Source organism: Aotus nancymaae, unplaced genomic scaffold, assembly GCF_030222135.1.
Source record: "Aotus nancymaae isolate 86718 unplaced genomic scaffold, 86718_ANA_hifiasm-v0.15.2.pri h1tg000011l, whole genome shotgun sequence".
NCBI classification, from domain to species: domain Eukaryota; kingdom Metazoa; phylum Chordata; class Mammalia; order Primates; family Aotidae; genus Aotus; species Aotus nancymaae.
In genome coordinates this window covers 1916767-1944285 of record NW_026988422.1, presented here as the reverse complement: position 1 = coordinate 1944285, position 27519 = coordinate 1916767, and the positions used below count along the sequence as shown (strand labels likewise).

The 27519-nt window shown below is 41.3% G+C and overlaps 1 protein-coding gene and 1 long non-coding RNA gene across 9 annotated transcripts in view; one reads left to right on the top strand and one right to left on the bottom strand.

Annotated features, from left to right (window-relative positions):
* The window catches only part of LOC105734264 (uncharacterized), a 146382-nt gene that overhangs the window by 47876 nt on the left and 70987 nt on the right, over positions 1–27519 (top strand). The gene's annotated exons all lie outside the window — the stretch shown is intronic.
* On the bottom strand, positions 851–26850 carry LOC105734428 (cell cycle control protein 50C-like). Its single transcript, XM_064374553.1, has 7 exons — positions 26658–26850; positions 22632–22741; position 22228; positions 18621–18721; positions 17443–17530; positions 16871–17011; positions 851–1091 (listed from the first exon to the last, which is right to left on the bottom strand). The coding sequence occupies exons 1-7, from the start codon at positions 26848–26850 to the stop codon at positions 910–912; spliced, it is 816 nt and encodes a 271-aa protein (XP_064230623.1). The 3' UTR covers positions 851–909.

The window sequence follows — 27519 nt, the reverse complement described above, 5'->3', positions numbered from 1 at the left end:
ATGCACCTGCCTCAGCCTCTCAAGTAGCTGGGACTACAGGCACGCACCACCACGCCTAGCTAACTTTTTGCACTTTTTGTAGAGACGGGGTTTCACCATGTTGCCCAGGCTAGTGACTTCCCCTTTTCTTCCTGAAAGCAGGAGATAAAACTCTCATATGAAAGATGCCCTCTCTATACCAGGAGAAAATAAACTGTTTTTGAGACAGAGCCTGGCTCTGTTGCCTAAGTTGGAGTGCAGTGGTGCAATTCCTGCAGCCTCAACCTCCAAGACTCTAGTGATCCTCCCACCTCAGCCTCCCAAGTAGCTGGGACCACAGGTGTGTGCCACCACACCCAGCTCATTTTACAAAATTGTTTTATAAAGACAGGGATCTTACTATGTTGCCTGGGCTGGTCTTGAACTCCTGGGCTCAAGCAGTCCTCCCACCTTGACCTCCCAAAGTGTTGGGTTTACAGGCACAAGCCACTGTGCCTAGCTGAAAAGAAACATGCTTATCACCAGAGACAGAGCGTTGAGATTAAGACAAATCTATAAAAAAAAACCTTGCTAAACTAACCTTTGTCTTCCTAGTTACATTTCTACAATTGCCATTCTTTGTTCAACCTAGTATGAGCACTTAGACTTTAGTTACTTCTTTGGGTCTCCATTTTTCTTGTAAGGGCTCACATGTAAATGTAAAAGCATAAATTTCATATGCTTTTCTGTTGTTAATCTGTCAGTCCCATGGAGAAGGACTAGGAGAATTTTATCATCCCTCATGTATTTTTTTTTTTCTTTTTGTATACAGATTTGACTGGAAAATAGAAAAGCATAGAATGAGATAACTCAACAACCAACAGCCAGGTTTTCTAACTCCAGAAAGAAAAGGGGTATAAAAGGATATTATAGGTTATGTTGAAACTATAATTACCAGCAGACAAGCCTTCTATAAAATGGTGTGTTTGAGTCGATCATACATTTTTTGAAAGTGGGAAAGGCAGCTGCCCGCATCCACACGATGAAGTCTTCACTGAGGAAGCCATTGTTTCTTGGATCCTTTTTATCCAACTCATAGATAGGGTTGGGCCAGTCTGGGGGCTTTGTGGTTCCTGTGGGAAGAAAATAAGGGATATGATAGAGAAAAAAATCAGCTATCTTCTTCTGTTTTCCTTAGAATGTAGAGAATGAAAGAACCTCTGCATTCTTGAGGAAATAGAAATAGAAATTACACTTTTTTAAAACAGTGTGTGTGTGTGTTATCTTAGTGTACAACCGTGAAAAACAATGGCTTTAAAGATTCTAAGGAAATGATCATGATATTTTCATAAAGTTAAAAAAGAGCAGAAGATTAACCGGGTGCAGTGGCTCATGCCTGTAATCCCAACACTTTGGGAGGCCCAGGTGGGTGGATCACTTGAGGTCAGGAGTTCAAGACCAGCCTGGCCAATGTGGTGAAACCCTGTTTCTACAAAAAATACAAAACTTAGCTGGGCATGGTGGTGCATTCCTATAATCCCAGCTACTTGGGAGGCTGAGGCAGGAAAATTGCTTGAACCTGGGAGGTGAAGGTTGTAGTGAGCTGAGATCACACCATTGCACTCCAGCCTAGGAGATACAGTGAGTAAGACTCTGTCTTAAAAAAGAAAAAAAAAAAAGAAGAGCAGACTATCAAATTATAAGCATACTGTGTCTTCAGCTACATTCAATGCATATAAAGCATTTAAAAAACAGAACAAAATAATCATGGTGGTTGCATTCAGTCATAAACATAGGGTATATGTTTTTAAAAACTTTTATTGGGAAATATCCTTATTTTATTTAATATTACTAGTAATCTAAGGAGTGCAAATTAAACCAAGATACCATTTTCATCTAAAAATTGGTTAATATTTAACAAAAAAAGTGACAACCATTGAAAAGGCAATAGAAATGAGAACTCTTGTACAGAGCAGATAGGTGCATTAACTTCTTTGGCAATCTAGGAGGCTGCATTTAATGCTTTAATATTTTGCCTACATTTTGGCCCAGAAATTCTATTTCTGGGAATGTATTCTAAGGAAATAATCATGGCATGAAGATTGGCTTATGTAGATTGGGTTACTGCAGCACTCCATCTAAGAGCTGAAGCTGGAAGGAAAGAAGATAAATTGGTTAAGTGGGAGGAGGTGGAAAGCAAAGGCATTGTGAGCCTGTTCTCAAGCCAGGAAGCCTGGTAGGTTTGGGAGCTGCAGAAATGTTGGAAGCACAGGGTGGAGGGTGGTTCCAGGAGAGGAGCCTGTTGAGTTTACCGACATTCTCACACTTCCCACTTTACAACAGGAGGCACGTTTGTCTCTCCCACTCTACAGGATACTCGAGAACAGTGGCATCCTCATCTGTGTTTTCATTAGCATTGAGTCCAGTGCCTCGCCCGTAGTAGGTATTAAGTAAATGCTTGATAAAGGAATGAAAGATTCCAATTCAATCTGATGTCAAAAAAACATACAGAATTGTAAAGAGCTAGTCATAAAGAGTAGATTGCTTAATGAAATTTTTACTTCCATAAAGCCAGTTCTACTATTTGTAGGAAGCTAGAATGCTAAATAGGGAGCCACTCTTTCTCAACTCTGCTGACTAAACTATGTTCTCCTAAAAGAAACCCAGACCTGTTTCTAAGCATGGACTGTGGTGGCTGTAAAAGCATCTGTGGAGTGTGGTTGGGTTCATCTGCTGACATATGTTTGTACACTTCTATTCCCTTGGGAAATAATCCTCCGCTGGAGCATCTTCTTCTGTAAATATTATAGAGCCCACTTATTTTGGCTCTTCCCAAGACTTCAATCACTGTTGTTAGAAGAATTTTGATCAAAATTGAAATTGCCTTTGGTGTCTGCGCTATAGACTTCACCAGAGATACTTTGGGCTGAGCTCATGACTGAAGGCAGTGTGTCTTATGAGCCACTGACATCAGAATCACCCAAGGGGCTTGTTAAAAATGCAGTTTCAGGCCAAGTGCAGTGGCTCACCCCTGTAATCCCAGCACTTTGGGAGGCCGAGGTGGGCAGATCATGAGGTCAGGAGATTGCGACCATCCTGACCAACATGATGAAACCCCATCTCTACTGAAAGTACAAAAAATTAGCTGAGCATGGTGGCCCGCGCCTGTAGTACCAACTACTCGGGAAGCTGATGCAGGGGAATCGCTTGCACCCAGGAGGTGAAGGTTGCAGTGAGCTGAGATCATACACTCCAGCCTGGCAACATAGTGAGACTCCATCTCAAAAAAGAAAAAATGCAGGTTCAAGCATGTTCTGACCTACCCATTCCTACTGCTATCCCATCCCATGTCTTCAGAGAGTATGAAAAGTATGGTCTAAGAGACATCAACTTCATTTTCTAAGTTCATTTGGGTCATTTGTATTGATCCATTTATTCAGCTATAAGCATTTCTTTTTTTTAAATAAAAATTATTATTTTTTCTTTGTACTATAGATTCTAGATGCCCTGATTCTATGTTCCTAAGCATGTCTTAATTGTCACTAGCACTAGGTATACAAAACCAAGAGACCCGTCTTCTTCAACAATTTACAGGCTGTGGGCATGACAGGTATATAAACAGATAATTAGAGTATAATGTGGCACCTCTTAGAATAGAGGTAAGAACAAAGTGCAGCAGGAGATGAGAGAAAGCTAGGGCTCTGTGTATGTCCTGTGGTTATGTGGTAAGAAAGTGCCACAGAATGTTGCCAAGTCCCTTTTGAAAACAGCAACTCAGTTACAGATACAGTGACCGTATATCTCAGTTTGCCTAGCAAAGTCCCAGTTTATGTCTGTTGTTCATGATCTCATCTGATGTAGCATGTATCCCACACAAGGTACATGTAATTTCATCCTTCCAGCATCCAGCCATAATCTTAGCTAGTAGTGTGTGATATGTTCATGTGCAGTGAATGGACTGCTTACTTTTACATGTGATTATATATGAAAGTCAACCAGAGACCCTTCCAGTCAAAACATAATAAAACATATCCCTGTAACCCATGCCAGCTGTTAAGCATTCCAGCCAGTTAGGCAATAGTTTCTTTCTGTGTTAGCCTGTAGGATGTGTGAAACTTCCAGGCTGCAAATCAACAGGGTCAGTGAGAAACGTGGGAAATTATGGGTTAGGTTATGGGTACATGATGCATATGTGGGAACTAGATGCTGAGCAGTGCTGCTGAGAGTAGTTTGAACTCTCTTGCGACAGTGATTTTGTTACTTTATTTTATTTTTATTTATTTAATTTATTTTTTTGAGATGAAGTTTCACTCTTTCACCCAGACTGGAGTGAAGTGGCATGATCTTGGCTCACTCCAACCTCCACCCCCCGGGTGGAAGAGCTGGGATTATAGGTGCCTGCCACCACATCCAGCCAATTTTTGTCTTTTTAGCAGAGATGGGGTTTCGCCATGTTGGCCAGGCTGGTCTCAAACCCTGACCTCAGGTGATCCACATGCCTCAGCCTCCTAAAGTGCTAGGATTACAGGCGTAAGCCACTGCACCCGGCCTTGTTACTTATTATATGATGTGACTATATAACTATTGCATTGTTTGTTATCAGTTTCTTATTTGCTTAATAATTCATTTTAGCTGTGAAGAGCTAAAAAATGGAAAACATTTATTTCATGTAAAGTTCAGTACAGTTTTTTTAAGATGATTGAATGTGATACTTTTGCAATGTTGGTTGATATTTACCACCCTCATGGGTACCATGGTCTCAAATGACCATGTGAAAATCAAAAGATATACATCTCCTGAAGAACATCAGAATCTACTTCAAAAATTGATGGTTAGTTTTTAAAGATTGTGTCCAAAGACAACAATCTACAGAAGGTCCACTTATATATCATTGTGTGAGCATGACTTTTCATTTAGATCAAATGAATTTCCTTCTAGTTTCACTTTTTTATTACATTTTGTTTTTGTTTTGTTTGTTTAGAGATGGGGTGTTGCTATGTTGCCCTGGACTGGACTGGAACTCCTGGGCTCAAGTGACCCTCCTCCTCAGCCTCCCTCTCAAGAGCTGAGATTACAGGTGTGCACAGCTGTGCTTAGCTACAAGTTGTTGTTGTTTTTTGTAATCAAAGAGCAGCTTTTAATGTGTTGGCTTAGTGCAAAAATAATTTGTAAATAGTTAAATGAGGTCAATTTTATATGAATGTATTCAGATACTTCAAATAGAAAAATCAAAAAAGTTAATTATAGTAATGATTTTATTTTTGTGGATTTGATTCCTCATGAAATCAAAACAAACCTTTTAGAAGTTCAATCTTTGAAGATGAACACTCTGACATTATTATAAATGTTACTGTAAGTTCAGTTACAAAATTCAACAATTGGCCAGGTGTGGTGCTCACACCTGTAATCCCAGCACTTTGGGAGGCCAAGGAGGGTGGATCACTTGAGCCCAAGAGTTTAATACCAGGCTGGGCAACATGGTGAAACCCCATCTTTACAAAAAAACAAAAAAGTTACTGGGTGTGGTGGTGCACACCTGTAGTCCCAACTACTCAGAAGGTACAGGTGGGAGGATAGCTTGAGCCAGGTAGGTGGCTTGCAGTGAACCAGGATTGTGCCACTGCACTCTAGCCTGGGCGACAGAGAGACACTCTGCTCAAAAAACCAAAAAACAATAATCAAAAGCCCCCCGAAACAAAATCCAACAATCAGGTTTAAATTGTTTGGTTCTGTAATGATAACATAACTGCAAATTTGGTGGAGCACAACAAATGCTCTTAGTAAATTAAGAAATTGACAGAGAAGAAATGTACTTAAAATTAGCCATGGTACATACATAATTCACAATTGTATCCAAATAAGCTACAATATTTTGTTAATCAAAAGCAGAGCTGTAGTTGTACAAATTTAAGTATTCTTATATATTCACAGTTAGAAAAACTGAACTTCCCATTGCAAAATTTTTAGAATGACACGTGTTAAATTAAACACATACTTCAGTGTGGTAGTATGTGTGGTCTCCCTTTGTTGGACATCATCAACCAGACAGAATTTCAGAAGGGTTTGAGCCTTTAAATAACTTTTTTCTATATCAAACCATGTGTTCTACCATAACCTTGAAATTTTTCTGTAAATAAGCCCTCTAACTTTGGTTGCATTTTAAATAGTTGAAAATCTGGCACAGTGGCTTATGCCTGTAATCCTAGTACTTTGGGAGGCTGAGGCAGGCAGATCACGAGGTCAGGAGTTTGAGACCAGCCTGGCCAACATAGTGAAACCCCGTCTCTACTAAAAATACAAAAAATTAGCTGAACATGGTGGCAGGCACCTGGAATCCCAACTACTCGGAGGCTGAGGCAGGGGAATCACTTGCTCCCGGGAGTCAGAGGTTGCAATGAGCTGAAAGCATGCCACTGCACTCCAGCCCAGCTGACAGTATGAGACTCCATCTCCAAAAAAAAAAAAAGAAAGAAAAAGAAAAAAGAAAATCTTTAAACAAAGTATCTGAAATACGGAATACCAAAAACTCTAGTTTTTGAAGATTTAGAGAATTGTAATTATTGAAAACCAAGCTTGCAAATAAGAAGACTTTGAAATGTACCCCTATTAGGGCAAGTGAAAATTGAATATATTACATAGCGGGAGTTCAAAATATGTATAAGATTTAATTTTAAAATTCTGTAATTATGCTTTGGAATATCTCAACATATGTGAAGACTTTTTTGATAGGGCTCTTATTTATTTATTTACTTATTTTTTTTTTTAGAAACAGGATCTTACGATGTTTCCCAGGCCAGTATCAAACTTCTGGATTCAAATAATCCTACTGCCTTGGCCACCCACAGTGTTGGGATTATAGACAAGAGCCACTGCACTTGGCTGTACTCTTTTTTTTTTTTTTTTTTGAGACGGAGTTTCGCTCTTGTTACCCAGGGGAGTGCAATGGCGTGATCTAGGCTCACCGCAACCTCCACGTCCTGGGTTCAGGCAATTCTCCTGCCTCAGCCTCCTGAGTAGCTGGGATTACAGGCACGCGCCACCATGCCCAGCTAATTTTTGTATTTTTAGTAGAGACGGGGTTTCACCATGTTGACCAGGATGGTCTTGATCTCTTGACCTCGTGATCCACCCGCCTCGGCCTCCCAAAGTGCTGGGATTATAGGTGTGAGCCACCGCGCCAGGCCTTGGCTGTACTTTTAACTGGACAAAATTTTCTGTGCCAGAATGATATGATATTGGGAAGGTGTAGGATTTTAGCTAAATTTCATGGTGCACTCAAAAGAACAAAAATGAGAAAAAAACTTATGTGAAGTAAAAAAGACAGTGCCTATGTCAATATTTGGGTTAAAATAGTAACATATTTCAATATAAAAAAATTAGAATTGAGAATATCTTCCATTTAGTAAAATTGTCTATAAAGCATAATCGATACCTCAGCACTATGGAATATTTTCCCAATAAAAGAAGTCAGGGTCAAAGAAAAGAATCAGCTGAAAAGTAAACAATTTCCAATTGATTAACCATAAAATGAAACTTTAAAAAAGATTACAGGCCAGGCATGGTGGCTCATGACTAATCCCAGCACTTTGAGAGGCTGAAGCAAGAGGATTGCTTATTTTATTTATTTATTTATTTAAAATCCTTGTCTCAGAAGGATTATTTGAGGCCAGGAGTTCAAGACTAGCCTTGTTAACGTAGTGAGACCTTGTCTCTACAAAAAATTTAGAAATTACTTGGGTGGGGTCTGGGCGCAGTGGCTCACGCCTATAATTTCAGCACTTTGGGAGGGTGAGGCAGGTGGATCACCTGAAGTTAGGAATTCAAGACCAGCCTGACCAATATGGTGAAACCTTTTTCTACCAAAAATACAAAAAATAGCCGGGCGTGGTGGCATCTGCCTGTAGTCCCAGTTACTCAGGAGGCTAAGACAGGAGAATTGTTTGAACCTGGGAGGTGGAGGTTGCAGTGAGCCAAGATCACGTCACTGCACTCTAGCCTGGACAACAGAGCAAGGCTCTGTCTTAAAAAAAATAATTAGCTGGGTGTGGTGGCATACTCCTGTAGTCCAAGCTGCTTGGGGTGGCTGAGTGGGAGGATAGCTTGAGCTTAGGAGGTCAAGGCTGCAGTGAGTTGTCATTGAACCACTGCACTTCAACCTGGGCAACAAAAAAAAAAGGTTACAGACAGTTTTGTGAAAAAACTAACAAGGCCTTTGTAAAAAAAAATAAATTCATTAGAAAAATACACAGGTATGTAATGAAGACAGATATGGCCAAGAAACTCACCAAAGCATATAAGTATGTATGAAGAATAATTATTCTGCTTGTTATCCCTTTTTTAGATTTACTTTTATTTTTTTAATTTTTAAAAATTTATCTTTTTCTGTGTAAGAGCTGATAACTAAACATAAAAAATAAAAAAAGATTTACCTTTGTTTTTGATATATTTGTACATATTTATGAGGTGCATGTGAGATTTTGTTACATGCGTAGAATGTGTGATGATCAAGTCAGGGTATTTAGGAGGTCTATCACCCAAGTATTTATCATTTCTGTATGCCGGATACATTTCTCAAGTCCTCTCTTCTAGCTATTTTGAAAAACACATTGTTATTAACTGTAATTGCCCTACTTTGCTATCAAATGTTGGAACTTGTTTCTTCTATCTAACGGTATGTTTATACCTGTTAACTAACCTATTTTCATCACCTTTCCCTCCACCCATACACCCTTCCCAGTCTCTGGTATTGATCATTCTACTCTCTACCTTCCTGTGAGCAACTTTTTTAGCTCCTAAGTATGAATGAGAGCAATCTTTCTGTGCCTCAGTTATTTCACTTAACATAATGACCTTGAATTCCATTCATGTTGCTGCAAATGAAATGATTTCATTCTTTTTTACGTTCAAATAGTATTCCATTATGTAAATATACCACATTTTCTTTATCCATTCATCTGTTAACAGGCCATATATGGCCTGTTAATGAACGCTTAGGCTGAATCCTTATCTTTGCTACTGCGAATAGTGCTGCAATAAACATGGGAGTACATTTATCATTTTGATATATTGATTTCTTTTCCTTTGGCAAAATATCCAATAGTGGGATTGCTGGATCAATTCTATTTTTAGCTTTTTGGGAAATCTCCATACTGTTTTCCATAGTGGCTGTACTAATTTACATTCCCACCAACAGTGTATTTTCTCTACATCCTTACCAACATCTGTTTTTTTTTTCTTTTTAATAATGGGCATTCTAATTGGGATAAGATGATACCTTTTTGTGGTTTTGATTTGCATTTCCCTGATGATTAGTGATGTTGAGCATTTTCTCGTATACCTGTTGGCTATTTGTATGTCTTCTTTTGAGAAATGTCTATTTGTATCCTTTGCCCATTTAAAAATGGGATGTTTTGTTTTGTTTTTACTGTTGTTTGAGTTTCTTTTAGATTCTAGATATTGATCTCCTGTTGGATAAGTAGTTTGCAAATATTTTCTGTCATTCAAGAGGTTTTCTCTTTACTCAGTTGATTGTTTATTTTGCTGTGCAGAAGGTTTTTTGTTTAATATGGTTTCATTTGTCTATTTTTGTTTTTGTTGCTGTGCATTTGAGGTCTTAACCATAAAATCTTTTCCTAGAACAGTGTCCTGAAAAGTTTTCCCTATTCTTCTGTTTTATGGTTTCAGGCCTTCTGTTTAAGTTCTTAATCTATCTCAAGTTGATTTTTGTATAAGTGAGAGATAGTGGTCTACTTTCATTTTTCTGTACATGGCGAGCTAGTTTCCCCAGCAGCATTTATTGAAGAGGGTGTTCTTTCCCCAGTGTATGTTCTTGATGGCTTTGTCAGAGATCAGTTGGCTGTACATATGTGGATTTATTTCTGGGTTCTCTAGTCTTTTCCATTGGTCCATGTGTTTATTTTTATACCAATATCATGCTGCCTTGGTTACTGTGGACTTACAATTTGACGTCTGGTAGTGTGATGCTTTCAGCTTTGTTCTCTTTGTTCAGAATTCCTTTGGCTATTCTGGTTCTTTTTTTAATCCATATGAATTTTAGGATAGGTTTTTCTATTTCTGTAAAAAACACACTGGCATTTCGATAGGAATTGCATTGAATCTATACATTGCTTTGGGCTCTATGGTCATTTTAACAATATTAATTTTCTGATCCATGAGCGTGGAATGTCTTTCCACTTGTTTTGTCCTCTTTAATCTATTTCACCAGTGTTTTATAGTTTTTCTTACAGAAATCTTTCACTTTTTTAGTTAAATTTATTCTTAGGTATTTTATTTTTGTAGCTATTGTAAATGGCCTTGCCTTCTTGCTTTCTTTTTCAGCGATTTCATTATTCATGTACAGAAATACTATTGGTTTTGTATGTTGATTTTGTATCCTTCAACTTTAGTGAATTTGATAAACAAATGTGATAAACAAATTCAGTAAAGTTGCAGGATACAAAATCAACGTACAAAAACCAATGATGAACATGCAAAAACCATTAGTGTTTTTTGGTGAAGTATTTTGATTTTTCTACATATAAGATCATGTAATCTGCGAACAGAGTTAATTTGACTACCTCCAATTTGAATGCCTTTTATTCCTTTCTCTTGCATAATTGCTCTGGTTAAGACTTCCAGTACTGTGTTGAATACAGAGGTAGAAGTGGGCATCCCTCCTCTTTTTTAAAGTAAGTTACTTGCAGGGCTGCGCTCTATATGCTTTGATCCGTGAAGTTTCTTTAACGTAAAGGAAGATTTTGAAGAGCAGTGTTAATTAACATGTAAAAAAAGGAATTGGACCCTAATCATCCTACACGTTACCAAGCCGTAGGTGTCCTATTAAGTCCTGCTGTTTAAGAAATAACTTACATAAGCCTTAGGAACTCTTACTTCAGGCTTTAAAAGGCAAGGAGCAAATAATTTTAGGAGACTGATAACAGTGTCACCTAAATTTGAAGTACTAAAAAGAGATTAGTGTTCTCAATGGTGTGAAATCTATTTCTCCTACTTTCTCAAATATAATCCCAGGAATCTTGCTTATAAACAAAGCATTTCTGGGCCAGGAATACTTCCTCTAATATAGCAGTGCTTCACATCATATTGTGCTACAGTTTCCATCATTTTTAAAGGATGGACACACAAATGATAAATAATGGTATAAAAATATTACAGTCTACCACCTCAAAAAAAATTGTTTATGGAGTTCAGAGCTTGGAAATTCAAGTTTTGATTGCAGTTTTATTTTGAAAAGAATGCTACAATTTATGTGGCTTTTATTTCCTATGTTTATATTAAAAGAAAAACTAATACACTAATTAAAAAAAAAAATGGGCATTCTTGTCTTGTTTCAGTTCTTAAAGGGTTTCCACTGTTCCCCATTCAGTATGATGTTAGCTGTGAGTTTGTCATATATGGCCTTTATTATTTGAGATATGTTTGTTTTATGCCTATTTAATTGAGGGTTTTTATCTTGAAGCAATGTTGAATTATATCAAATACTCTTTCTGTATCTGTTAGGATCATGATATGGCTTTTATCCTTCATTCTGTTATGTGATGTATCATGTTTATTGATTTCCATATGGTGAACCACCCTTACATTCCTGGCATAAATCCCACTTAATCATGGTGTATTTATTTATTTTTTTTAATGTGCCACTGGACCAGATGTGGTGGCTCATGCCTGTAATCCAAGTACTTTGGGAGGCCAAGGCGGGTAGATCCTGAGGTCAGGAGTTTGAGACCAGCCGGACTAAAATGGTGAACCCCGTCTCTACTAAAAATACAAAAATTAGCCAGGCATGGCGATGCACACCTTTAATCCCAGCTACTCAGGAGGCTGAGGCAGGAGAGTCACTTGAACCCAGGAGGTGGAGATTGCAGTGAGCCGAGATTGTGCCACTGCACTTCAGCCTGGTATTTTGTTGAAGATGTTTGCTTCCATGTTCATCAGGGATATTGACCAGTAGTTTTCTTTTTTTGTTGTTGTTGTGTCCTCGTCTGGTTTTGCTATCAGGGTAATAATGCTAACCTTGCAGAATTAGAGAGTTAGAGAGAGTTCCCTCCTCTTCCATTTTTAGGACTAGTTTGAGTAGGATTGGTATCACTTCTTGTTTATACATTTGGTAGGATATTGCAGTCAATCCATCCAATCCTGTCTTTTTCTTTGTTGGAAGATTTTCCTCAATCTTGCTCAATGTTGCTACTCATTATTTGTCTGCTCGGGTTTTCTATTTTTTCCTAATTCAAACTTAGTTCAAACTTGAGTAAGTTAGAAACTTCGTTGAAACTTAGTCCAAACAAAGTTGTATATTTCCAGGAATTCATTTCCTCTAGGTTTTCCAGTTTGTTAGCATAAAAGTTTGTTAGTTGTTTATAATAGTCTCAGATGAGCTTTTTTTGGTTTTTTTGGTGGTATCAGTTGTAACGTCTCCTTTTTCATTTCTGATTTCACTTATTTAGAGCATCTCTCTTCTTTTCTTGGTTAGTCAAGCTAGTAATTTATCAATTGTGTTTGTTTCTTCCACACTACAAATCTCATTAAACTTTTAAAAACTGAAATTACGGTTGGGTGGGGTGGCTCATGCTTGTAATCCCAGCACTTTGGGAGGCCAAGGAGGGCAAATCATGAGGTCAGAAGTTTGAGACCAACTGAACCAACATGGTGAAACCCTGCCTCTACTAAAAATACAAAAATTAGCCGGGCATGGTGGCGCACGCCTGTAATCCCAGCTACTCAGGAGGCTGAGGCAGGAGAATTGCTTGAACCCAGGAGGCAGAGGTTGCAGTGAGCCAAGATCGTGCCACTGCACTCCAGCTGGGCAACACAGTGAGATTCCGTCTCAAAAAACAAAAAACAAAACAAAACCTGAAATCATACCAGGTATCTTCCTGGACCACAGTGGAATAAAACTAGAAATAAATTCCAAGAGGAACTCTTGAAACTGTGCAAATACATGGAAATTAACATATTCCTGAACAAATTTATTTTTGATTGGGATCTGTTGCTGGAGAATTATTGTGTTACTCTGGAGGTATCATATTTCCTTGCTTTTTCATGTTTTCTGTATCTTTCCATTGATATCTGTGCATCTGGTATAACAGTCAAGTCTTCGGATTTTTAAATTTTGCTTTTATGGGGAAGGATTTTTTTTTTTAAAGATATGTCTATGGTGTTGGTGGGTAGGGCACTTTGGCTTTGGTTCTGGGTGCATGCAGTAGCGTAGTTTTGAAACCTCCTTTGCAAAATTATAACAGTAAGATAAATCTGACATGGCTGACTCCATCTTGCTTCTAGCCTCACAGGTTGGCTGGCTACGCTCATTCCTGGGCATGCGTCAAGCTAACTTTGGGAGAAGTTTATGGTTTTAAGTGATAATAGTCCTTTCTCAAAATCAGACTGTTCCTATAAAACTAATGGCAGACTGCCAAGTAAGGAGGATGAGAGGGGCTTGAATTCTAGTTACCAACCATTATTTGGAAGTCAGAAGATTAGCAAGTTCCCCAGTTACTTTGCAGATAACATCACTATTGTAGAACCTGAGATTGGCCTTTTGAGATGTCTTTTCATGTTTTTGTTTTGTTTTGTTTTTTGTTTTTTGAGACGGAGTCTTGCTCTTTTGCCAGGTTGGAGTGCAGTGGCATGATCTTGGCTCACTGCAACCTCTGTCTCCCGAATTCAAGCAATTCTCCTGTCTCAGCCTCCTGAGTAGCTGGGACTACAGGCATGCACCACCACACCCGGCTAATTTTTTGTATTTTAGTAGAGACGGGGTTTCACCATGGCCAGGATGGTCTCAATCTCCTGACCTCATGATCCATCTACCTCGGCCTCCCAAAGTGCTGGGATTGCAGGCGTGAGCCACCACACCTGGCCTGTCGTCTCAGGTTTTTGCGTTTCTGACCACTAGATGGCAGCACCTGGGCCCTCACCCAGGAACTGACACAGCACAAGAGGACAGTTTGATTCCCTATGATTTTACTCTGACCCAACCAATCGGCATGTCCACTACCCTGCCTCCAGACCAGGAGGTTGCTCCCTTGACCACCAAACTATCTTTGAAAAACCCCTAACCTTGAAGCCTTCATTGAGATCGATTTGAGTAATAACTCCGTTTCCTGTGTGGTGTGGCCAGCCTCAGATCAATTTTGTTTATGCAAGGGCAGGAAGAACCCGCTGGGCAGTTACAGTGTCTGAATTTCTTTGGCTATAAACAGCATCCATGGTGTCAGTGATTTCTTCTGTGGCTCAGAGTGTGATTGTTAGTGGACACTGTGGTGAAGTTTTGCTGGAGACCAGGGCACCAGGTAGGCCAGTTTTGGGGCCCCAGTGGTGGCAGCAGTGAAGTGAGCATGGCTGTCCTTGGACCCCAGGATGTACACTGTGACTGCTGTTAGTAAGCCCAGGAAGGCTGCTTCTTGGGCCTCCAGATGGCTTGCTTGGGTGCCAGGAATGGCAGTGATGGGCCAGGTGGATTGATGGGTTCTTGAGTGTCTGGGCAGTGAGACGTGGTGTGGGCAATGGCAGTAGTAGTGGTGGGACAATTCTCTGGGATCCCAGTGGTCCTCACTGATGTTGGTGGTAGCTACCATGGGTTGGGCAAGCCAGTCACCAGACCTGCAGGTGGCATGTGTGGGTGGGTGCCAGCTGTGGTGGTAGCAACAGGTTGAGTGGGCCTAACCTTAGATGCTGGGAGGAGTGCTCATGTGCCACTAGTGGTGGACTGGGCTGTGTGGTTCCCAGGCTCCTGGACGATGTGCCCAGGTATTGCAGGGGTAGGAGCCAGGCTGGGCAGTGCCCTCAGGCTCCCCAGTGGTGCATGCAGATGCTGACTGTGGTGGGCCAGGGTGGAGTGATGCCAAGGCCGGAGACAGAATGCTCACGTTGGGCTGTAGCTTTCCTAGTGATGAAGGCAGAGTTGTTTTTCTTTGTCCTCCAGATGTTTGAAAACACATGACTGCCCCTCTGCTGGGGGAAGATGGCTACCTGTGGCTCCTGCTGCTGCCCAGGATGCAATCTGCATGTGCTGGGCTCTCAAAATGGTGCTGTGCTGCAGCTGCTTAGGACTTCGGAGTTGGTGTGACCCACCATGAGTTCTCTTTCTGGGGTAATGCCTTCATGTGGTTTCCAGGGAGCTCCCTGTGTTAGTCTCATGGCCCGTGAGGGTCAAGGGGCTCTCCCGTGGCTAGGACTGTAGGAGTCAGCAGTGGGAATATGAACTGCTGGGGGTCTCTCACTTACTCTTCCCTCACTAAGGGCTTCCCCAGACTTTCAGCTGATGCCAGCCAAACAGGTAGCCTTGCTTCCCCTCCCGCCTTGTTTTTGGTGCATCTGCTAGAGTAGGTAGGTAGGTAGGCGAGAGCAGGGCAGGAGAGGCACCCCACCCGGGAATGTCCGGTGACCAGCAGGTGATAGTCAGGTGATTGTCAGATTGTCTCTGTAAAATAATAATTGGTCGCAGCTGGCGCCAGCAAACAGCAGCCTCCCAATAGGAAACACCTGGAGCTGGTGCTCATCAGCTTCCCAATAAAATCTCAGGAGCTGCATGAGCGGGCTCGAGCTCGGGCACTAAGAAGCAAAATGGAGACGTTTAACTGGTAAATGACTTCCTCTAGGAACACTTGACTGGTAAGGAAAAAAGGCCCTAAATGAGCACGTGCACAACTTTAGTAAACACACTGCGCGCGTGGCCCCCCAAGTGCTGCCAGGCCACTGTGCAAGCGGACAGCCCACCCCAAGGGAAAATCAAGGGAGGAGAGATGCAGACTCCAGAACCACGCCCATGCATAAATCCCAAGTCGAAGGCTGAATGGGGCGCTTGGATCTCTCAGGGAGCCCACTTGGCCCTTTTCCAAGTGTACTTTACTTTCTTTCATTCCTGCACTACAACTTTTGAGTAAACTTTCACTCCTGCTTTAAAACCTGCCTCCTCAGTCTCTCCCTCTGCCTATGCCTCTCAGCCAAATTCTTCCCTCTAAGGAGGCAACAATCAAGTTGCTGCAGACTCCTGTGGATTCGCCACTGGTAACACCTCCCGTTACTTCTCTGTTGATTCTAGTGTTCTCTCATAAATTCCGAGTGATTACCTACTCACTCTCTGTGGTTCCTGTCTGTGGAAGAGGCAAGTACTAGATACATCTAGTCAGCCATCTTGAAAACCCTCCTGTACTTAGACTCTGCTTCATCTTTTAATGTTTAGATAATAACTGGAGTAGTTTTTTTATAAGTTGATTTGATGTGCATGCTATTTTAATTTTTGAAAATGATTTTTTGGTTTTTCTTTTTCTTTTTTTTTTTGAGACAGAGTCTCACTCTGTCACCCAGGCTGGAGTAGAGTGGCACAATCTTGGCTCACTTCAACCTCCACCTCTCAGGTAACTTAGACTACAGGCATGTACCACCACACCCATCTAATTTTTTGTGTTTTTAGTAGAGATAGAGTTTCACCACGTTGACCAGGCTGGTCTCAAACTCCTGACCTCAAGTGATCTGCCTGTCTTGGCCTCCCAAGAAAATCATTTTTAATTGGGTTATTTTATAAGTCCATCAATATGATGTCAATTTATTGATTGATTGATAAAAATTTTAAGTAAGTATACAGCTCTTCAAGTGCCCCCTTTTACTCTCTAATGGGTACCAGTTTGGACATCAAATTACATGTTCATCCTTATTATAGCTGAAACAATAAGATTCTTAAACTATTGTCTATTCCCTAATGTAAACTGGAAGAAACCAGGGCACCAAGCAATTCATGTTTTTGATGGGTATGCACTGGAGATGTTCATTATACGGAGAGTTAGAGCAGAAAGGAATCAACAAGGAGGTAAAGGAGGACTCGTAAACATTTCCCTGTATGTACAGAACAAAGTTTTTATAAATAAATAAGTATATTGAGTTACTGTATGGATCTTACCTCTAAAGTCATCAGCAAGATTCTTGAAACTTGGATTCTGAAATTTGATATACTTATCTGTCCACCATGTAAGTCCGCTTTTTAGCATTGGCACTTTGATTTGTCCAGAGGAATTAATGTTGTATGAAAGAATGATGGTGTCTATAAGGAAATTAAAAATTGTGTTAGAGATGCAGTCTAGCAATTTTGCCACCCTTCGAAATGCAGAACCGGACACAGCTGACAAATTAATCAGGGATTTTGCAGACTCTCAACATGCCTACATGCCATGGATGCTGGAATCACAAGACCATTCTTTTTCCTGCCAAAGTTGAGTCAATTATTGAAAAATACCCTTAAGCTCCATTTAACTCATGTTCCCTGACTATTCCTTCAGATTTCTGGCAAGAGAGAAATTATTTGCAAATGACATACTGTAAGTCAGTGCTCTGGCTTAGCCCAGATGATGTTTACAGAATTAAAACTAAACAAAACAAAAAACTGCCACTTAGCTTCAGAAATAAATTTCTGGACACTTAGCTTGTTACACACACATCAAAGTGTACACCACGGAGATAGGAAAAGTCACCTACCATTGAACTTGCTGTTGGCAATAGCACCACAAGGAACAATGGGGGTCTTATTGTTGGACGTTTTAAATGGGGTGCAGTCCTCAACAGCCTGGATGCAAGAGGATACAGCAATGAGAAATGCTTTTGGTAAACTTTTAGAATGTTAAAAGTGAGATCACTGGCAATGTCAATCACCGCCCCCCCCACCCTCAATGACTTATTGGCAGTGACTAAGATTACAGACTGCTGCCTGGTTTTCCTAAGTTTCTGATTTATTTAGACTGGAAAATTTTTGTGTCTTGGTGATGTGTATGTGTGTGGGTATGCGTCTATGCGTCTCTGTGTTTTTTCCTCATTAATAATATATAGCATACCAAAAGTGTCTGCAAGAAAGAACTTTACCTTATTGGCTATGCTATATATCATGCTAAACCTATAATGAAATACATTTTTAGAACCTCTTTTTATTGACATGTAACTTATTTTATTTTAGTGGTTTAAAAAAGCAACCACTTATTTTTCACTTGTGTCACTATCTAATGGGGTTGCTGGAGGTGGGGGTACTTTGTTCCACACAGTCACTCAGGGCCTCGGCAATATTGAAGTATAACTTACATTCAGAAAAGTAGAAAAATCATGAGTCTACAACTAGATGATTTATCACAGGGAATCAATCCATCCACACAACTACCAAATACGTTTTTAAAAGAGGGGTTGCTAAAAATCACTGTATTAACAATGTCACTATGGAAAAAGTTTCATTCTAGCTTATCTTGCTAGCACGCTGAGTATCATCCACCAACGTATAATCATAGGTTTGAAAAGGTGTTCAATTAAAGCAAAAGGCTTTTACTCAATCGAATAGAACCTACTTTCCTTAAGTAGTCTGGATCGAAGGCCCCATGACAGGAAGGACAATGGTAGTTAGCCTCAGCCAGGCTGAGACTAATTACTCAAGGTTGCTATCAAAACGGTGCATGAAAGGATAATCATCACTGCTCTAAAGAGGGAAAGTGCTACTTTTCAATAACAGTTATCCTGAATATCCAGCCCCTTCAATTTACACAAGAATGAATCAGCATTTCTGTTTTGTAAACGCTTAGCTTTTGAGTTTATTTTCCATCTCCTCTTTTAGACTGAAAAGTCCACTTGGTTTAAAAAGAGAAAAAGGGACTATACCAAATTAAATCGAGCCTTACTTTCACGTCTTTGCCCGCCAGTTGTCTATTACTTCTGGATCGAATATATCGATACAGGTTCTGATAGAAGCCATGCAATTTGTAGCACATATAAACATTACCTGCGTGGGAGAAAAGCAAGAAGCAAGAGGAGAGTAAGGAAAATTAACTGGAATATTAACAAACATAGACAGCATTTTTTTTTTTGGAGATGGGGTCTTGCTCTGTCACCCAGGCTGGAGTGCAGTGGCATCATCTCAGCTCACTGCGACCTTTGCCTCCCAGGTTCAAGTGATTCTCCCGCCTCAGCCTCCAGAGTACCTGGGACTTCAGGCATGTGCCACCATGCCTGAATTTTTGTATATTTAATAGAGATGGGGTTTCACCATGTTGGCAAGGATGATCTCAATCTCTTGACCTCGTGATCTGCCCGCCTTGGCCGCCCAAAGTGCTGGGATTACAGGCATAAGCCACCGTGCCTGGCCTAATATACAGGAAATTTTAAAATAAAAGCACAAAAACATTGATAGGAGCTGAAAGTCTATTTATGGGAAATAGAAACCCAATAAATCATTAAAAAAAACAATCAATGTTGGGGCTGGGCACAGTGGCTCATGCCTATAATCCCAGTGCTTTGGGAGGCCAAGGCAGGAGAATCACTTGAGGCCAGGAGTTTGAGACCAGCCTGGGCAATGTAGCAAAACCCTGTCTCTACAAAAAAAGAAAAAAAAAATTAGGCTGGTGTGGCATGCGCCTATAGTTCCAGCTACTCCAGAGACTGAGGAGAGGATCCTTTTAGCCCAAAAGTTCAAAGTCACTGAGCTATGATCATGCTATTGCACTCTAGCCTGGGTGACAGAGTGAGATCCTGTCTCGAAAAAGAAAAAAAAAAATTAACATTGGGAAATCCTGGTCTATACAGAATTGTTGGAATAACTAAATAACTATTTTTGCATGTTTTTGTAAGGGCTGCTGCATTCTTGCCTTGAAAAATTTTTATAATCAAGCATATTTTCAATACATAAAACTTGGTTTTATAAGTATTGTCATTTCCCAGAAATATGAGGAAAAATGCTTTGCGTAGAGGTTGTGATTGACACCAAAAATCACATGATGTTACAGCAAATCCATGAAATAGAATTAAAAATTCAAGCCATTGAGCATATTTAGGTGCATGTGCACACTATGCATGTGAAAGGCCTGAGACTAGAAGCTCCTTGCGGTCCCACTCTGGGAATTTTTGTTTTTGTAATCTCTAGGATCTAACACAGTACCTGACACATAATACTTGCTTAAGAATTGGCAAACTATTTGTTGTAGAGAAAAAGGTGGAATGGTTCACTGATCCAAAAGAAAGAACGTGATTTTCACCCAGCAGTAAGTAGCCTCGTTGTCATGCGAGAGATGCCTTTCTGCATGCTGCCATGTAAGTAAGGCTCCCCAGCCACAACCTGTCATCATGGTTCCACCTTTATGGTAATATATTAAGGCCCTGGAAATTCTCCAGGCCGACTTGATACAGATTTTACTAATAGCACATACGGAAATATCCATATGGATTTAACTAACATATTCATAGATTTTTCTACCAGCACATATAGAAATGTCCAATGTAGCTGTTTAAAATTAATATACTCCATACCTCTGAAATAATGAAGACCTGCATCCAAAAATATAAAAGCCTAACTTTTATTAAGTGAATATAAAAGCCTAACTTTTATTAAGTGCTTCCCATGTGTTAGGTGCTATATTCAGTGCTAAAAGTACAAAAGCATTCCAAGTCCCTGAGTCCACTGACTCCTTTTTCCTGTGCAAAAACAGCATTTTAGAAAGGAAGTTGGCCTTATTTCTTAAGGACCTTAAAGAGCATCCTCTCTAAGATGGGTATGGAAAATGGGAGGTGGTACCCATGGCAAACAGGGAAGGGAAGTCATGGTAAATGTGCCGGCTTTAGAATGCAAGAAAGGCTGAAGAGCTAAGTCACTTGTAAGAGAATAATTTCTGGAACACTGAAAAAGGGAGATGCTGGGCCACGAAGAAGCAGGCTGCATCACAGTCAACAGGGAGCGTTGGCAGGACGCAGGCAAGCCAGGCTTAGTTGAAAGAACCCATTACATTTCTTCACCCAAAGCAGGAACCTCTATTGTTGACCCATGACTATAGAAAGTATGAAATCCACAGAATGGAATTTACCATACATTTTCTTGGAAGCTAAGAAGGGAATTCTACTTAATTAGAGTTACATGTTCACATAAATGACAAAATAAACAGGCAAAGAACATTCAGCACACTAGGGACTGGGGTGTTCCAATGACCTCTTTTCAATAATTCTTTGTTCAAGATTTAGCTGAACAAGACCTCCAAGATCACCATCTTTTGATGACTCCTGGAGGCACAATTTACTTTATGGTATTTCTTCTCTTTAAATTCAGTGGCACTTCGTGCAGGATTTCTTTGCTTATTTTGAGACGGAGTCTTGTGTGGATTCATTGCCATGGTTCCCCGCATGTTATGTATGGTAACTGCCGAGCTGAAGGCCCTGTGACTGCTCTGAGTAGTTTAGTGGGGTTTTTATGAGAAGGCTCTGCCTGAAGGGAATGGTCAGCAGCTGCTAACACTTCATTTGCTGTTTTAGTTTTGAAGGACACTGACAGATGGGAACTGAAGTCCTTTTGGATTTTTTTTTTCAAAACCTTGAGCATTCTGAGCCCTCGAGACGAAAGGAGAGAGGAGAGAAGAAAGGAAGGAAGGAGGGTAGTAAGAGAGGAGGAGGAGAGTGAGAGAGGAAGGGCTAAGACTGCAATACATTCTCAAAGTTTCAGCAAGGCTGACAGGAAGTCCCCAAAGGCACCCATCAGAGAAGTCCCCTCTCCCAGGAAAGAACCTACCTCGATGTCCCTACTGTGCCGTGGAATCATGGCCTTGGTGCAAACACACGATGATTTCAGAGCACAGCAGCTGGGGATCCCTCAATGACACTCCCTGCAGCAGATCTGAGAGGAGCCTTTTCATGGCCTCCACAGTCTTACTTGTTAGTCAAGACTTAATCAAATGACAATTTTGATTTCCTTCAACTCCTCAAATGTACTTTAAGGTCCTATTCTGTTTCTGGATTCTGCACCTTTCCCCATGCAGCATCCTCCACACTGAGCTGGTCCCCTATCCTTCCCCTTCATAAGTGGCTCCACAGGGAGGCCTTCTCTTGAGCTGCCCACTGAGCATTCTACCTCAAAGCCCTGGTTCCATCTCAACTCAGCTTGTTCCAAACCAGACTTATTATCTCCTGGAAAATATTCCCCGCTTCTCTCCTTCCCTCTCTCCTTCCTTTTCTCCTCCCTTCTCCTTTCTAAAGCCAGAGCTCCCCCAGCCTCCTCGTGCTCCCTCCCCATTTCCCGTCAAAGGCTTCCCCAGTAAACTGCTTGGATGTCTTACCCTGTCTTGGCAGCTGCTTCTCAGAGGACGTGACTAACATGAGACTTAAATCAGCATGTGAGTGAGGACTTCTCTTAATATTTCTTTGGCATTTCTCACAATGCCTGACAGCCAGGCTGTCTGGTTTGCAGTTAGGCAATTGCACACGTGGAATGACTTGGGGAGACCCAAGGATGGCTTCCCCAAGTGTGTGAACCCTGACACCGACCTACTGTGTGACCTTAGCCAAGTCACTTCACCTCTAGCCCGTTAGTTTTCTCACTATAAAATGAGTGGTTAAATTCAATGTTAATTCACACATAGTCCCTGTGCTGACCTTTAGAGTAAGATCTGTTTGATGGATAAGATCGATGTTACAAAGTTGTATAGGTAAAGAATCTTGCAACTTAGAAACAAAGAAACAAAGGAGGAGAATAATACTCAAAAAGGAGGGAGAAGATAGAAACTCAACAGTCTTTCGGATTCACCACCACCATCCTGCTTTATTTTTTATATTTTCAGTTTTGGAAAGCATTTGATGGAACGTATGAGCTTACTGCCGAGTGTTACATAGGAGTAGATCAGTGTGAAGTCAACTGAAGTTTCTTGAGTTTCACTCACCATCATTTTTTCTGAAAGGTAAAAGGGAATAGAGCAGGTGCATTCTTTGTCAAAATTAGAGGCAGTTTCCCGCAGTTCTGCACAATTTGCACATGTTCTTGTGTAATTCATCTGTCAGGCAAGGAATAAAACCAGTGATTAATTAAAAAGTTACATGGGTACATATCTTAACGTTCAAACCTGGAGTCCACCCAAGTGTCTGCCTGTCTGGGTGAGAGGCATGGAGACTGGGACATGAATGGAAGCAGCCCCTGTGCAGGGCCAGTGTTTCTGGGGATGTTCGGGAGGCGTGGGCCTTTTACAGTCTTTCATCTGGGGACTTGGCAGCATTTTGCTACTGGCCCAGCATTCGGTGTTTCTGTTGCATATTTATATAACCTGTTGTGATGAAGCTTTACCCCGGATCATAAAGAGGTGTCAGTTGCTAGGAAGGTATTAGTCAATGACTCATGAGAACTAGGCTTACAGCCTGGGTCTAATCAATTTTATGGGGAAATCACTTCACTGTTTTTCCATTCTATTGTATGGAAAATATTTATACTAGCAAATTATTCTACATGGCATCCAGAGGAAGTTATTAAAAGTGACCAAACAGAAAAATAAGTGTTTCCAAAATGTAAGATTATTGAAATGTGTCAAATTATTCTGGTTCTAAAATGCTGTTCCATTCTGTTTTTTAAAAGTAAAATGCTGTGAAAAATGGTTTATGGACTCCTTAAAAAGGGTAAAAAGAAGGATAGTATGTCCCAAATGGGTGGGTGGCTCCTGTGAGCTCTGGCTGAGGCACTGAGTTCTGTGAAGATGCAGCTCGAAGGGTAAGGGAGAGAGACTCGGGCAGGTGGGCTCAGGGCTGTACTGCTGTCTTTATCTGCAAGAATGCTCATTGCAGGGGCCCCAGGGCTGTCATGGGTGCTGCCGTGGGCTGCTTCTGCCTTGCCCTCACTGTGTTGAGGAGTGATTAAATGATTATGGGAGTGCAGAGGAGCAGGGAAGCAAGAGGGTGGCTTTCTCCTTGGTGAGGTGCTAGTAGAAGTTAGGATTCTTTGGGAGAGAGGACTAACAAGGAAGACAGAAGGAACTTTGCGTCCTTGTAAAGCTTCTAAGGGTTTTGAAGCCCAGACGTGAAGTGTGAACACTGAATTGAAGTTTAGTGAAAATGCTACACTTCACTGTACTTAGATGCTTATATTTAGTTAAATCATTCTTAAAATACACAGCAAGGCTTGGACTATTATTTTGAGAATATTTACGTCCTTTCTGTTTGTAGACTACATTTCAGTTTATAAAAAGCACTAAAGAACAGGGCTGTATCCTTATGGAGAGACAACATACTGAGTGGTATCTGAAGAAATGGGGGTTCTAGTTCAGCCAGTCTCCGACCTTGGGTTAAGTGCTTAACCTCTAGGGCCCACATTTTGCCCATCGGCATCATTTCATGTAGCAATTCATTGATCTGTGACATCAGTGTAGTAGTATACATGCTACTTCGTGAATTCCTCTTGTGAATTCAAGAAAATATTTCATGATCAAATAATTTTTCAGTAGTTGGTATCTAAAAATTATCCCTGATCTATTGTCTGTGTAATGACAGTTTGCTGCTTGAGTGGATTGGTACGTCAATAGCTATGAGATGGAGCCTAGATCACCGTCGGCTCCTCATAGAATTTTGGAGAGGCAGAAATTATTCTTGTTTAAAGTGAACTGAAGCGAACTGCAGAGAGAGCACTTCCTTGTGCCCCAGGGCTGAGTGAGAAGAGGAAAGCCTAACTCAGAAGGCTTTTCTGCGCTATCTGTACCTGATCACATGGGTCTGGAGGGTGCACTCCATATTATCACCCAATATAATGAAACACTGGTTTTCGAGTACAAAAGTGGAGTGTTAGAAGCAATCTAAAGCAACTAAAAAAACAAAGTCAGCTGGAAAATACCCATAGTTTCCATGAGATAAAAGCATTCTGTTTGCAGAGTGGCCGTGGCCAGTAGTTGGTGATGGCATGAGGTCACCTTCTCATGCATGGCTGCCTCTTAATGAAGGCTGCACTCTACAATGGGTGGATGGGGGGTGGGGTTACAAGGGAGGAAGTAAGAGTGACACAGGAAGGGAGGAAGAGCCAGAAGGAAAGAGATTGGTGAGGACGAGAGTAGAAAAGTAAATTGCAGGAACTCTGTGGAGATGGACATCAACCTTGTAAGCCCATTCCTTTGCTATCCCCTTCAGCAAGGCAAGGTTCATCTCCTCCTGCCATTTTGCCTCTGCCACATGGTGGAGCCTGGTGGGAGTTTACACATAACACTGGAGGACTTGCCGTCATTTAATTCCCAGGGAGATAAGCTGCTGGGAGCTGGAAGTGGGGAGGAAAATATTAAGTAGTGTACCCTAGCCCATTCTTTCAGTGTGTGCCTATCATGTACTGGGCAGTGGGCAGGGAAGGGGGTGGTGACGCAGAGAACAGCCAGCCAAGGGTAAGCTCTCTGCTCTCACCACATACTATTTTACCTACTCTCTCCTTAGCTCATTGAGGGCACGAATTCACTCTTCCTCATCTTACTTATCGGCACAGTCAACAGAACCCTTTGGCACCTTCAGACACTTATAACTTTTGTTTTATTTTGAGATGAAGTCTTGCTTTGTCACCCAGGCAGGAGTGCAGTGGCGTGATCTCAGCTCACTGCAACCTCTGCCCCTCAGGTTCAAGCAATTCTACTGCCTCAGCCTCCCGAGCAGCTGGGATTACATGCATATCCCACCATGCCTGACTCATATTTGTATTTTTAGTAGAGATGGGGTTTCGCCAGATTGACCAGGCTGGTCTCGAACTCCTGACCTCCGGTGATCCAGCTGCCTTAGCCTCCCAAAATGCTGGGATTACAGTCATGAGGCACCATGCCCAGTCAACACTCAAATTTTAAACCAATGTTGATAGACTTGGCCTTCCTCTTAATTTTGCTAGTAGCCATGTGAGGAGAGGGAATACATCAGCTTTCTACGGTTACTTCTTTCAGAATGGAGCTCATGCGGTCTGGGATGCCCTGATATCTGCTCAGAGTTGATATGGATGAAACATATACTTAATTCATTAGACTGAATATGGGCATGGCCAATCAGCTTTGGCGATTTTCATTCTCCAACAGCTTGTTAATCAAGTTGGCAAAAGGTTTGTGCCTGAGAGGTCTGCCCTTTGCATCAGCTTTTCTCATTCTGAGTAGAACTTTGTTTTGCCAAATATCCTTAAGATGCCAGAAAGACTTGGGCTCTTGTCTTTCCCGGATCTCAGAGGGAGTTCATTTGCAAAGGGAAAGACACAGTGCTTCAAAGTGGGGCAGTATTGAAGATCTGTGTCTTGGACACTTTGCTCTTTTTATCAATATGACTCGTGGTTCTCTGGCAGTCATGTGACCTTGACTCTCCTTCTGCCTCTATTAGCCACTTGCCCTCTTCTCTGCCAGCATAAAAAAAAGTGTTGGCTGGGCACGGTGGCTCACACCTGTAATCCCAGCACTTTGGGAGGCCAAGGTGGGCGGATCAGGAGGTCAAGGGTTCAAGATCAGCCTGGTCAATATGGTAAAACCCCGTCTCTACTAAAAATACAAAAAAATGAGTCAGGTGTGGTGGCAGGAGCCTGTAGTCCCAGCTACTTAGGGAGGTTGAGGCAGGAGAATCGCTTGAATCTGGGAGGCAGAGGTTGCGGTGAGCCGAGAGGGTGCCACTGCACTCCAGCCTGGGTGACAGAGCAAGACTCCGTAGGGGGTGGGGGGTGTGGGGAAGAAAGCTTCTAACTTTGTGAGTCCCTTATATACAAATGTGTCTGAGCTGACTGGCATGAGAGTAGCTGTCCTCAAGAGGGAGTAGGGATGAATAAAGTCACCTACAAGGGCTCTGTCACCATCTGTGAAAGCCAGCTGAAAGAGGGACGTTCCTGTCTTATCCAGCTCCTGAGGGGCTGTGTTCTCAAATGACCATTCTCACTTATGCTGCCAAAGCTGAAAATTCTCAGGAACTGCATTAAAAACATAAGATAGGACAATCCTCTATCTCCTGAGTGCTCCTTGCAGACACTATGAGGATGATGCCCATACAAAGGCAGAATATTCCCGTTGTGAAAAAGACAGAGAGGACTCTCGTGGTCGTGAAATATAGCTGATGGGCGGGCAACTCCTGCTGCTTCAGGGCAGAGTTGTGTGGCAATCTGGACAGGCAGTGCTGTGGCGTCTCCTCCATTTTAGTCCTATGGGAGACTCAGATACTTTTGGGACATTTAGAACCTAAAAATCAGTAGGAACTCCTAGTAATACCTCATATTGGTAATGTGAAATGAATTATGTGAGCCCTCCCTTTGAAGTTGCAAAGTCCTTCTGCTTCCTGGATTATTCCTTAACCAGATCTGATGTTTAGCAGGAGCTCAGCTCTCTTCACTCAGCCATTACTGAGTATAACTGACTTAGGCTCAAAAAGGTTGTTGTGCTAAATGTCACGCCTAGGAGGGATAGTCCCCGGCAAGGTCTATGGAAACCAACATCTGGTGACACTAGGAAGCAATCACGCTGGGCTATTTCTGGGATTTGGTGAGTAATTCAAGGCAAGCCCTTTCTGAAAGGGGGAAATGGATTTATCTTAGGAACTTGCCTAAATCCTTGGAGACTAATACGAAAAAATAAAAGGGCTGTCAGCTTTTTTCCAAATGTGGCTGTCCTTAGCATGAGTATAAACTAAATTGGAAAAAAGCTCTCAGATCATAGCTAACTCTGCTATTTGTGATAATGAGGAAGAGATCAGCACAGGGAATTGCAGAACGCAGACGTCTCTTCTCAGCAGCTTTGAATGTTTTCTTCATCCATAAGAAAAACTCAGTAGAAAATGTAGATTACAAACATCTCCTTCTAACCTCTC